The sequence below is a fragment of the Cloeon dipterum genome, chromosome 1, assembly GCF_949628265.1.
Source record: "Cloeon dipterum chromosome 1, ieCloDipt1.1, whole genome shotgun sequence".
NCBI lineage: Eukaryota > Metazoa > Arthropoda > Insecta > Ephemeroptera > Baetidae > Cloeon > Cloeon dipterum.
Window position 1 is genome coordinate 33,293,393 of NC_088786.1, and position 10,828 is coordinate 33,304,220.

Here is a 10,828-nt window from a genome sequence, read left to right on the forward strand (position 1 = left end):
ATAAGAGCATATCTTTACTAAACTTTAATTGTTGAAGTTTTGTTCTTTACCCTTGAAACAGGCAGAATTGATTGCAAAATTTGGTGTACATTTGATCAATTCCTATATCCGGAATTTAAAAAAATATTAAATCAAAACTTCACATATTTTGTTAAAAAGAATGTGTCTCCTCTGTGGCAATGAACCTGACTCTTCCATCTTGATCAAATTAAAAATAAATTGAAGCATAAAATTTGAGATTCAATTTTGCGATTATAAAGCGATTATCCAACGTCGCGAATCAGATGATGTCCTTGCATCGCCGGAGGGAATCGATGGCCAATTTTTCACTAGATCGCGGACACTTTTATTGCCGCGCCGTTTCCAAATAATCCCATGTTCACTAATGTCAGTATGAATGGCCTTTAAATTAGTCCAGCTGACATGGGGAAGCATTCAGAGATGCGAGAAGAAGTGTTTTGACCGTAAAAACGTCACTTGCGGCGGCGATAAAACATTATCAAGCAGCTGGGACGCATTCAACACGGCCAATGCGAGTCGTAAAACTTTGTCACCCGCCTAGCTCCCGCCGAGATATGGAAATGAATTCTTTGTTCCGTCGGATCTGTCTGCCAAATCGGCGAGCGCTGCTTTTAATTAAATTTCCACCGACTAAACGCATGTATTTAATAGCTAGCTGTGACCACCCGTTTTCGCCTCTTGTTCGCAGACTCGAGCTTCCACGACTTTGTGAGCCACCCATGCATGTGCGAGATCAAGGAGCGCTCCGTTTTCATCCACGTTGACGTGCCCGGACAAGAAGACAATGCTCCGGACCTCTCGAAAGAGTAAGTCAAATAAAGGAAGAGAAGCGCACACCGCACGCACTCTGCTCGCTTAATTGTTAGACTACGCACACGTTGCGGTTGTCTTTTTATCGGCATGTGCAGAGTTTATTTATTCTGTAACTCTGCCCTTTTCAATTTTAAATGAAGGAGGATAAAACATTTTCGGCATTTACTCTAGTTTTTATTTTTACCACAACACATTCTCGCCCTTAGGTAGGCTGCAGACAGAAAAGCGGCTTTCAACAGGCAGTCGGCGATTTGTTTATTTATTTGCCCGGTCAATATTTGAGCAGCACTCGAAACTCCAGACACACGCCGCTATATATATAAAATTCCGTATTTGCCAGAGTTGAAATTTCATCGCGTGCCGTGGGTCGTTCGCTCTGCGCGATTAAATTTTTCCGCTCACTCCCGCTTTGTTCGGCCTCAAGTTACGATGTCTCTGCCGTGTTTGCTTCCTCCTTGCAGCCCGGCCATAACCTACCGCCAATATTGGCGTTAATATTCTTTTGGCAAGCCCAGCACCACTCGACTCACGTGCCGTCAACCTCGTACGTCACACACTCAAAAAATAATGCCAACTCAGGGAAATTCTATTAAGCGAAAAATCACCTGTGTGTCAGAAATTAGTGATTTTTTTCCACGGCCTAATTTAATTTTAATCTGCGTTTGAAGTGTTGAAAGAAACATTAATCAGGCTTCTTTGGCTCATTAATATAATTATTGCCATTCTCATTTCTTCAATTATTTCTGAAAGGAAACGGCCACCTGTAGGTTAACAGCATTTTTATTCTCGTGGAGTTAATTATTTATCCGGGACTGCAAGCTGTCAAGTTCTTTTCTTCCAAAGAACTGACAATTAAATAAAAGAGCGCGTGTTTGTTTTTCCAACTGGGCACAATGAGAGAAGTTGAGCGCAGCTATTCAATAATTCATCGCATGAAAGTTTGCCCTCGTGCTCTAGGTTGGCGCTCAAAGTTCCACCGTTCTATCTTGACCAAATAGTCAACGTCTTGGCCAACTCCCGGGAAAAAGGTATGCAACGTGCGCCACACCTTTGACCGGCGAAATGCCTACCCGCGGATATAAAAAATTCTTTGCGCGCACCTGCTAAAATGAACCTGCCGGACGGGTCGGCCCCGCATAATCAAATCTGCCCTTCGTCGCTCGCGACACGCGCCGGGATCAAGCACAAAAGGTGCTTTCAGAGAGAAATTCGCTTCATACGCCGGTCTGCATTCAATTTCACGCTGCTAATTAAACAAGCAAGGGTCGCGTGCGCCACGCTGCCAAAGCAGACGCGTATTTTGTATTCCGCTGGCTGCCTGTTGCTGCATAACAAACGAAAGTAACACGGTTACAGACCTGCTCAAACAATTTTTTTCTGTCTTAAATGAAAAGGGTGGAATGCCAAGAGAAGAAGCCGTTTTGTCGCTGTAGTGGCAGGCTTTTTGCAAGGAAAACTGAAGCTTTTCAGCATTGCTAAATATTTCGGTTTTTTGTATCTCAATCAAGAAGTGAACGATAGTAGGGATTTTAGAGTTCACTCATAAATTGTTATTATTACACTAAAAAAGACAAGTTCATTTTTACAAAATTGAATAATGGGATAAATGTGGAGCTCATGCACATGTGTCTGCTAAAAAAGGCTTTGTTCAACTTTGATTGACTAAAATTCTCTGGGTTCACTTTTGAGAGTTTAAAGAGGTGCTTCTAGTCATTTCTTTAGTAATTGCAATAGTACCAGAGAAACAGGAAAATCTATATAATTGATTTACTATTATTTATTATTTATTATTTACTATGATTTATTATTATTATTAATAATTAAGTTGTCAACTATAATTTAAATTATTTAAAATGTGCAGCACGCGACAAATATTTTTTTTCTAATTACGAGTGAATCATTTAGGCGAAGGAGTAAATTTTTTAGTCGGTGTTTTGGACAAGGTCGGTTTTCTTGCCAACATATTAAGTCGTTCTCAAAGATTCAAAACGGCATTTTTCTCTTTTTTCGTAACAAATTCATTGTTTTTGCAAAAATAAATAAAGATTAGAGGTATTTTTTTGCATTATTTCATTATTCAATTAGACTTTTGTTTTTAAATTTTGGACTCAACTGGAGGCAAAAAGTAGGGTAGTGAAAATGTCATTTTGAATCAAATTGCACATTTTACTACAGCAAAAATCAATTCTTTTCTTGCTCGCATTTTTTGGCTATTTATTTATTTTGTCCATGATAATAGTCGGTTTTCTGTGCACAGACGAGTATAGAAATTTTTGATGGACCAAAGTTACAAAGTGTAATAAAAGTGAGTTACTCTTTAAAACTAATATCCTCCCCAGTGTTGCCATTCAGCTGGCTCTGATCTTTTTTTTAAATTGCAGGGTAATATATTATTAACTCTGCTGGACGTAGATATTAAAATTTAAAAAAGATCGATTCTAGTTACCGCGCACGCCTAACTTCGGCTGCATGTGCCAAACAAACAAATTTCTTTGTCTGCTTACTTGAAAATAAAAACTGACTTTTCCTCTCAGTTTCAACTTCCCGACTATGGCCACTCTGGGCGAGGATTTGGTGACGGTGCTGGACTATTTGCACATCAAGTATGTGATCGGCCTCGGCGAGGGTGCGGGCGCGAACGCGCTGGCCCGCTTCGCCATCGCGCACCCGTCGCGGTGTCTCGGCCTCATCTTGATCAACTGCACCGGCTCAGCAGCTTCTGTGATGGACCACTTCAAGGACAAAGTGCGTTTCTACCCGGCTGCCCATTTGCGGTGTTTGCTGATTTTTTCTTTTTTCTTCTAAAAATTTCAGTTCATGAATTGGAAGAGCAGCCAGGTGTCCCAGAGCGCCGAGGACTACTTGGTCTACCACAAATTTGGACACGTGAGTTCTCCTTTGCTGCCACTCTTGAAGATGGCCATTAATCCTTTGAACTTAATGGAGAAACTTACTGTTTCAGTAATTGACTGTGTGGTCGTCGTTTTCATTTTGATTTTTGATCATTTCGTTGATTTGAAATACTCGCACAGCAATATGCATTTTTTATTTTTGCATGGAAAGATTTGATTTTGATCCGAGCATGTTTTAGTGCTTATTAATGGAGCTTTATTTTACACAACTCTCGTTTCTTGACTCCATCTCTTTAATTATTTTGCGTTGGCGCTATTTTACGATTCTGTTGACTTTGCCAGTCGATTAATTTTGATGTTGTACATTTGTAGCTCCTTCGAATTGATCTCGCTTCCATGCTGAGATTTTACATATTTAATCTTTTGATATCTAATTGTGACGTGATTGTTGTTGTTTTCTCTTAATTCCATGTTAAAACTCTGATTGGTTGGATATTTATTTGCCAACTGCAACGACAGGTACTTGAGGTAATTACCAAGCGACGATGGTCACTTATCTGTTTCATGTTTGACTTACTTTTTACTCTCTCTCTCTCTCAGTGTTCTAGATCATAGAGATTTGTCAAAAGATATTTCGAAAGTGACTAACTGCCGACAAGTGCTTAGACCTAGTTAGTATAGAGATCGGTGTTTGAGAATGCGAATGCATTGCACCACAACTTGCACTTTTTATTGAATGCTTTACTTAGACTCGTGTGAATTTTGTATTTCTGACGGGTGTATTTGGGAAATTTGTCATCTCATTGCGTCTCATCTGTGCTTTTTTTCATAATACAACAATTATTTTATGCTTTCAATGTTCATATATTAGTTATTAAAATGGAAATAAAATATTAATTTGTCTTTGAACTACACTGAACAAACATAAAAATCAAAATTTTATTTGTGGCAACAACAATGCAAAAGCGCACAGTCCTTTAGAAAAAAAGAACTCGCTAAATCCTTTGTTTTGTCTGTGCGTCCCAAGCTGCATTTTTTATTACAATTTTTGCGTAAATAAAGCTTTTTGTTCCACGACGAAATTATGGAGTTCATTCATTTTCCGCTTAGATAAAGCTCATAGTCATCCGCCTTGCTTTCAGCCATCCAGCGCCTATCTCTCGATTTTAGAGCTGCCACAAACGCCTTTATATTAGCCAAATATTTATAGCTTCTTAGTTTTTTACGCGATACTACATATACAATTTTACTCTCCTTTCTCACAAAACACACGATCAATACAATCCATTATTTTTCACCATTTTTATATTCACACACCCTTTCTGCTTCTCACACTTTTTTCTCTCTCTATTAAACAAAGCGTTCTTCACTGTGATGCAATGAGATCATTTCTGTTCTGTTCCGAGCATCAAACGCCTCTCGCCGACAAATTGCTAATCTGACTGCAATTCCCACAGCAACTGGACAACTCGACCGAGAGCGACAAAGACAAGGTGATCCAGGAGTACCAAAACCGGCTCCGTCAGTCCATCAACCCGAAGAATCTCAAGCTCTACGTCAACTCGTTCCTTAAGTACGCCAGAGCCCCCCCGGCAAACCTAATTAGCGCTAATTAAACGTGATTGCAGTCGCAAGGACATGCCCGCCAAGAACATCAAGGCCGACGTTCTGCTGGTGACTGGCGAGAGGGGCTCGTTCGCCGCTGCAGTCGAGAAGCTGCACATGATGTTGGACAAGAGCAGGGCCACCCTGCTCAAAATTGATCGCGTCGGCGATGTCATGCTCGAGGCTGTGAGTCTCATGCCGCACACATGCATGTCGTCCCCACGTATTTACACGATTTTTTCATTATGGCACACGTCAGAAAATATGTCTTTCGACTAAGCAGGCGCTGACGTTCCTGCGCCTACGTCAAACACACTCCGGGAAATTACAAGTGAAATATCTCCTAGCGAGGAAATTTTTTTATATTAAATCAAATTTAAATTAGTTTTTTCGTAATTCTTTCAATTAATATTGTTGATGGATATTAATTTGTTAAATTGCAATTTGCCGTTTTGCTTTTTCGAAAATAAGGAATTATTCCGAATTTTATTTTTTTTTAACCAAAGAGAAAATTAACCAACAATTATTATTTATTGTGTTTGCGAAGTTTTTATTTATCGCTCCATTTGGCTATTTTTGTGCCTTTAGAAAGCATTTCATATTTTTAAGAATCAAGTAAAAATAAAAAAATGTAAAGGTGCTTTGTAGTACATAATAATTAAATTCAAAAACAAAAAAATTGCGTATTCCTTTTCAGTAAATTATTGCTAAAACTCTCTTTAATATGAACTTCCTGGCAAATTATTTCCATTTTTTAATTTTTATAATTTCATTATTTTGGGAGATGGCTAAACTTTTCTTGCACTTTCATCCCTTGACCCTTGAAAAGTCACGATCCACCCGAGGATTAAATCCTGAAATTTATTATTAATCTCTTATAATTAATGACCTCCCAGCAAGAAATTTGATATCCTTCAGGATATCCGGAAGATATACTTTTGAACAACTTATGCCATAGGCGGATATCGAATTTCTTGCTGAACTAATTTAATAGAGACTTAAATTTTGAATTTTATTAAAAAAATGCCCGTATGCAAATTTGATTCCCAAAATATGATTTATTTCAAAAATAAATTTCCGGTGTTACTTACAATTAGTCAAATTACATTTTCTCTTTTTTACAAAATGCGTATTTGGTTCACAGCCTGAGAAGTTGGCTCAGAGCATCCTGCTGTTCTGCAAGGGGCAGGGCCTGCTGACCTCGATCACGATGCCTGGCGTGGAGAGACAAAGAACCTTCTCTGGAAGCTCAGCGGACGGCGAGGGCCGCAGCCGACGCCTCAGCCGTGGCATGAGCATGGAGGAGTACGACAAACCCAACATCAGACGGCTGTCCATCACCACCCCAGGTCCGCTGCCGCAGCTACCCAAGTCTGACTAAGTGCGCGGTGGCTGAGACGGGGGCGATAAAATTTGTTTGCGGCAGTTGGATTTTTGTTGGAGCCGGCAATTTGAGTCACACACAAACCAAACACGAAAAAACACACTCACCACTACCACCAAGCAAATGATTCTACCAAATACACACACACACACACACACACTGGCGTCAAGTTTTCGGTGGTCTATGCTAAACAAAACACACTCATAGACTAGTTATTTTTATTGAAAGGGAATCATAGAAGTGGGTAAAAATTGATGATGATTATGAGAGGGGCATAATAGAAGGAGGTTATTTGTGTTATTCTAATTTTAAAGACATTGTACCTACACGAGAAATTACGCTACCACAGAATGTCGGAAAAATTGTAACAGAGGAATCTATAAATAGCTAACCTTTAAAGCGCGCCCAGAGTAAATGTCGTTGTTGAGTATTAAACGCAGATGCTTTTAAACGATTTAAAGAAGAGTTACATAAAATTGTATAATCTAAGCAGGCGTCGGATTCGATTGTTCGGCACTGTGTAGCAGAGTGCTGCCGTATGTATTGAATACTATGAGCAAGAAGTACCATAGTTGTTGCGGAGGCTTGATTTTGCACCTTGTTGATATGATTATAAAAATATAAAAAGAGAATCTACACGTAAATTACACGCATGTAAAATATATTAAAATTCGCGGCATCAGTTTGTTTCTTTTGTACATGTTTTGGTGTCAGTGTTTGGAAGCAGAAATGTAGCAGGCCATCTTTGTGAATGTCGCGTAGATGAGTAAAAAGTTCTGATTCGAGAGTACCATTTTGAAAGCACACACAGCACTAACTTGGGTAACAATAAAAAGAGCCACTTCTCTTTCTCAGTCAGTGTACGTTTCCTTTCAGCTTCCTTGATTAAAAGAAAAAAAAAATAAATAAATTGACACGAGTTTTCAACAAGCCTATAGGTGCCTGATCATTCTAAAAAGGTTAGATGAAAGGGAAGATGGAAGCAATCATTTTATTAATTGTCCTAATATTATATTAACATAATGTATTCTATATCTTGTACATGTCTATCGATCATAGATAATTTCGTTCAATAAAAATGTATTTTGAACACTGAGTCATCGTCTTTTACTTGAAAGAAAACCAACTTGATTTTTATTCTTATGCATGTTTATTACGACAAACTAATGAAATAAGCTGTTAATGTGAGAGCTCTTGTCATTCGTTCAATCTCCTTCAAAAGGTTTGGTTGCACAAAGAGTTCAATTCTGAATGATGGTAAAATGCATCAAGTCAGTCGATGATCCATATTTTACAGTTAATTTAAAACACTGCACATTGAGACATTCAGGACAGACAAGAAGTTTTGAAACAAAGAGACGCGTCTGCGATCGAGTGTTTTTCTGTTGCAAGCTGCAAGGCACGGAAAACTAGACAAACTAAACTGGATGGAGACTCCTGAAATGTTTGCTGCCCGCTTCCGAATGCACAAGAGTTTACTTGGGTTTGGTTTCTTGGTCGGTGACATACCGGATGAAGACGTTGTTATCTGAGGTTGATTCCACCTTCTCTTCTTGTTCGTACAGGTAGGAGCACGCGATTGCGAGTGCAGAGCCTAAAAGTAGACAGGTAATCGTTCAGTGGAGTTTAAGGAAAAACTGAAATTTCTCACCGTCGCTGCTGAAACACAAGGAAGCGACGGACGTTGGGTAAGGATGGAACTGGCAGAGGCGCTTCTTGTTGAATCCGTCCCACACGTTCACGTAGCCGTCAGAGCCTCCAGTCGCAAAGGTGTTGTACTGGTTGTGGAAGCTGGCAAATTTAATAAACAAATAAGTTTCAAAATAGTCTTTATTAAGGTTCTTCAATGTAACTCCACATGAAATTTCAATTTTTAATCATTCATATGATTTATAAATCATTATTTACTTAGCACTGGAACCTTCCAGGCGTTTTCCAAGAATCTCAAGTTCCAGAACATTCGATTTTAATTTACTCTATCCTAATTGACTTAAATTAATTATTCTAATCAAGTGACCAGTTACTTTTCCACCTAGTTAATAAAAGTGATGTATATTCTGACAGTAAATATAAACCCAATTCCATCTCAATTAATAATAGTACAAGCAATAAAATATAAATAAAATAAACTCAAATTTTGACAGGAAGTTCCAACACCAGATTCAAGACCCCATGTTGACTTTGTGAAATAAAGAAGTAGTTGAGTTACTTGTCGTGTTTAAATCGTCAACAACCAGTGACCCCAACGTGACGGTCGACGGGCCGCTGGCCCTGGACAACTTGAGCACTGGACCTACAACTGACTGGTCACACTCTGGAAACAGGACAACCTCGACCGGCAACTGTAGCCATCGCCCCGGACTGATCACTAATTCGACACCGCCGTACCAATCCCAAAATGCCCACCCACCACTCTCTCTATTCCTTCTACCAACACTTCTTGTACACCTGCTGACCTTTCACCGTTTGGGACACGGAGTCTGAACAGCCTGGACAGTCTGATCACTCGGCAGACGCTTCCGCTCACCCAGCTGACTCATTCTCAACCACTTTCTCGTCTACAGCTGATCCGACACATATCTGAACATACTCAGGCATTTTGGACACTTCTCTTTTACGCATCAACTCATTAACCTGGACTCTTGGTTACCATCGGTCTCAAGCCAGCCAGAGAGAAAAAATTGAACGATCTGTCAAAGTTTTTAAATTTTGTCAACCGCGCCAGCCACAGAAAAAATGCTCAGTCACCACCACATAGTAATTTGGCTAAATTTAGAGCAGCCAGCCGCGGCAGGTGTCGATTTGGCTGTTGCGTCGTCCAGCAGGATGAAAGTGGTTGGGAAGAATCACCACAACTAACCTCTAGTTAAATTAACTTGACATGTAAAAATGCCCAAACGGACAATATATCCTACATTATATCTTTCTTATTACTGAGCATTTAGCGAGTGTGTCCCCCCAGAAATAGGTATATAGCTTCCATTAAATTACAGGAGATCTTACCTGATGGCGTTAACTGGATAAATTTTCTCAATGCCACTCTCTTTGATTCGATGGCATTTGAATGCATACTTCTTCTTTTGTACTTCTGGGTCGGCGTCCAGGTACTCTACGGCCACTCTGCCTTCAATACTGCTTAACGCATAGCCCTAAAATAATTAAACGATTCAATAGTTGCTCCAATATTAACGTCTAACAAGAGATTTGTGAATAAGTCCGTGAGGAGGATGTAATATCAACCTGCTTATTAGGGAAGCATCTGATGCACCTCGTCTGATATTTAAGGCTGGATTCGCGTCTCTGGGTTGGCACTCCCATATTCCTGAGATCCCACACAAGAACCTGCAACCACCAGGCCGTCAATAACAACATTCTTACATTGAATGGCGTAGGAACAAACCTTTCTGCCGGCGGTTCCCACGACCAAGAGTTCTCCACAAAGACTAGCAGTGTACACCCTTTCTTGTTGCTGGTACGTTCCTGTGCATCTGGGCGCTCGAGGGTCCCACGTTTTGATCGTGTGATCCCAGCTGCCTGTGACCACTGCGTTTATTTCTGAGCAATAGTCAACCGTTCTGATGGCTCCGTCGTGAGTGCCCAGCACAGATTCTGTTGGGCAAGATTGATTTTAAGCTCTCCCTTAATAATCTCCAATTGATTCTTACCACCACTGCTGTTGAGATCAAACATTTTCAAGGTCTGGTCAAGGCCTCCACTAAAAGAATGAACTGCGTCCTGCGAGAAGTTTTTAATTTTTAATCTCCGACATGACCGATTAAATGCAAGTTTTTTTGCAAACCTGAAAGCAGACGTCCAGGACAGGCATTGCGTGAACGTATTTTAGCCTCATGGTGGTCGACTCAACATCGTAAAGCCTGACGGTGCAATCCCACGAGGACACCAGCAAGAATTTAGCTGCGTTTGGTCCAAATTGCACGGATGAGATTCCATCTTCTGGTGGATTTTTTAGCTTGAACTCGGTCCTACTCTCAACCATAGTGATTTGGTGTTAAATAATGGTTCGAAGAATTAGGATACAAGTCAGAATAAGTCGAAATTTTTCCGAAAATGACTGCAAGAACTTATAGCGGTCGCGTTCTGCCGAAACCAGCTGTATTTTTGTGTCTTTTGGCGGTACCCCGAGCACACGCCG

At 40.1% G+C, this 10,828-nt stretch overlaps 2 protein-coding genes across 6 annotated transcripts in view; one reads left to right on the top strand and one right to left on the bottom strand.

The window, feature by feature from the left end:
- Nucleotides 1–7,771, top strand: part of LOC135948637 (uncharacterized protein ZK1073.1) — a 44,103-nt gene extending 36,332 nt beyond the window's left edge. For all 5 annotated transcript variants that reach the window (XM_065498005.1, XM_065498010.1, XM_065498007.1 and 2 more), the window contains 6 exons: nucleotides 710–827; nucleotides 3,369–3,579; nucleotides 3,649–3,720; nucleotides 5,144–5,259; nucleotides 5,315–5,477; nucleotides 6,436–7,771. In XM_065498005.1, the coding sequence (XP_065354077.1) occupies nucleotides 710–827; nucleotides 3,369–3,579; nucleotides 3,649–3,720; nucleotides 5,144–5,259; nucleotides 5,315–5,477; nucleotides 6,436–6,672 (917 nt within the window). In that variant the 3' untranslated portion in view covers nucleotides 6,673–7,771. The remainder of the gene's footprint in view (nucleotides 1–709; nucleotides 828–3,368; nucleotides 3,580–3,648; nucleotides 3,721–5,143; nucleotides 5,260–5,314; nucleotides 5,478–6,435) is intronic.
- Nucleotides 6,907–10,799, bottom strand: Bub3 (mitotic checkpoint protein Bub3). The gene is made up of 7 exons (XM_065498011.1): nucleotides 10,475–10,799; nucleotides 10,341–10,410; nucleotides 10,076–10,284; nucleotides 9,916–10,017; nucleotides 9,679–9,824; nucleotides 8,327–8,466; nucleotides 6,907–8,269 (listed from the first exon to the last, which is right to left on the bottom strand). The coding sequence occupies exons 1-7, from the start codon at nucleotides 10,670–10,672 to the stop codon at nucleotides 8,151–8,153; spliced, it is 984 nt and encodes a 327-aa protein (XP_065354083.1). The 5' UTR covers nucleotides 10,673–10,799; the 3' UTR covers nucleotides 6,907–8,150.
- Nucleotides 10,800–10,828: the final 29 nt, after the last annotated feature.

Bases quoted from the DNA above. Each gene is read 5' to 3' on its own strand.
- Bub3 (XM_065498011.1), bottom strand. From the start codon at position 10,672: ATGGTTGAGAGTAGGACCGAGTTCAAGCTAAAAAATCCACCAGAAGAT. The intron at 10,285-10,340 runs GTAAGAATCAAT...CTTGCCCAACAG, and splicing joins TGATCTCAACAGCAGTGGTG to AATCTGTGCTGGGCACTCAC. The intron at 8,467-9,678 runs GTAAGATCTCCT...TAAATTTGCCAG, and splicing joins TATCCAGTTAACGCCATCAG to CTTCCACAACCAGTACAACA.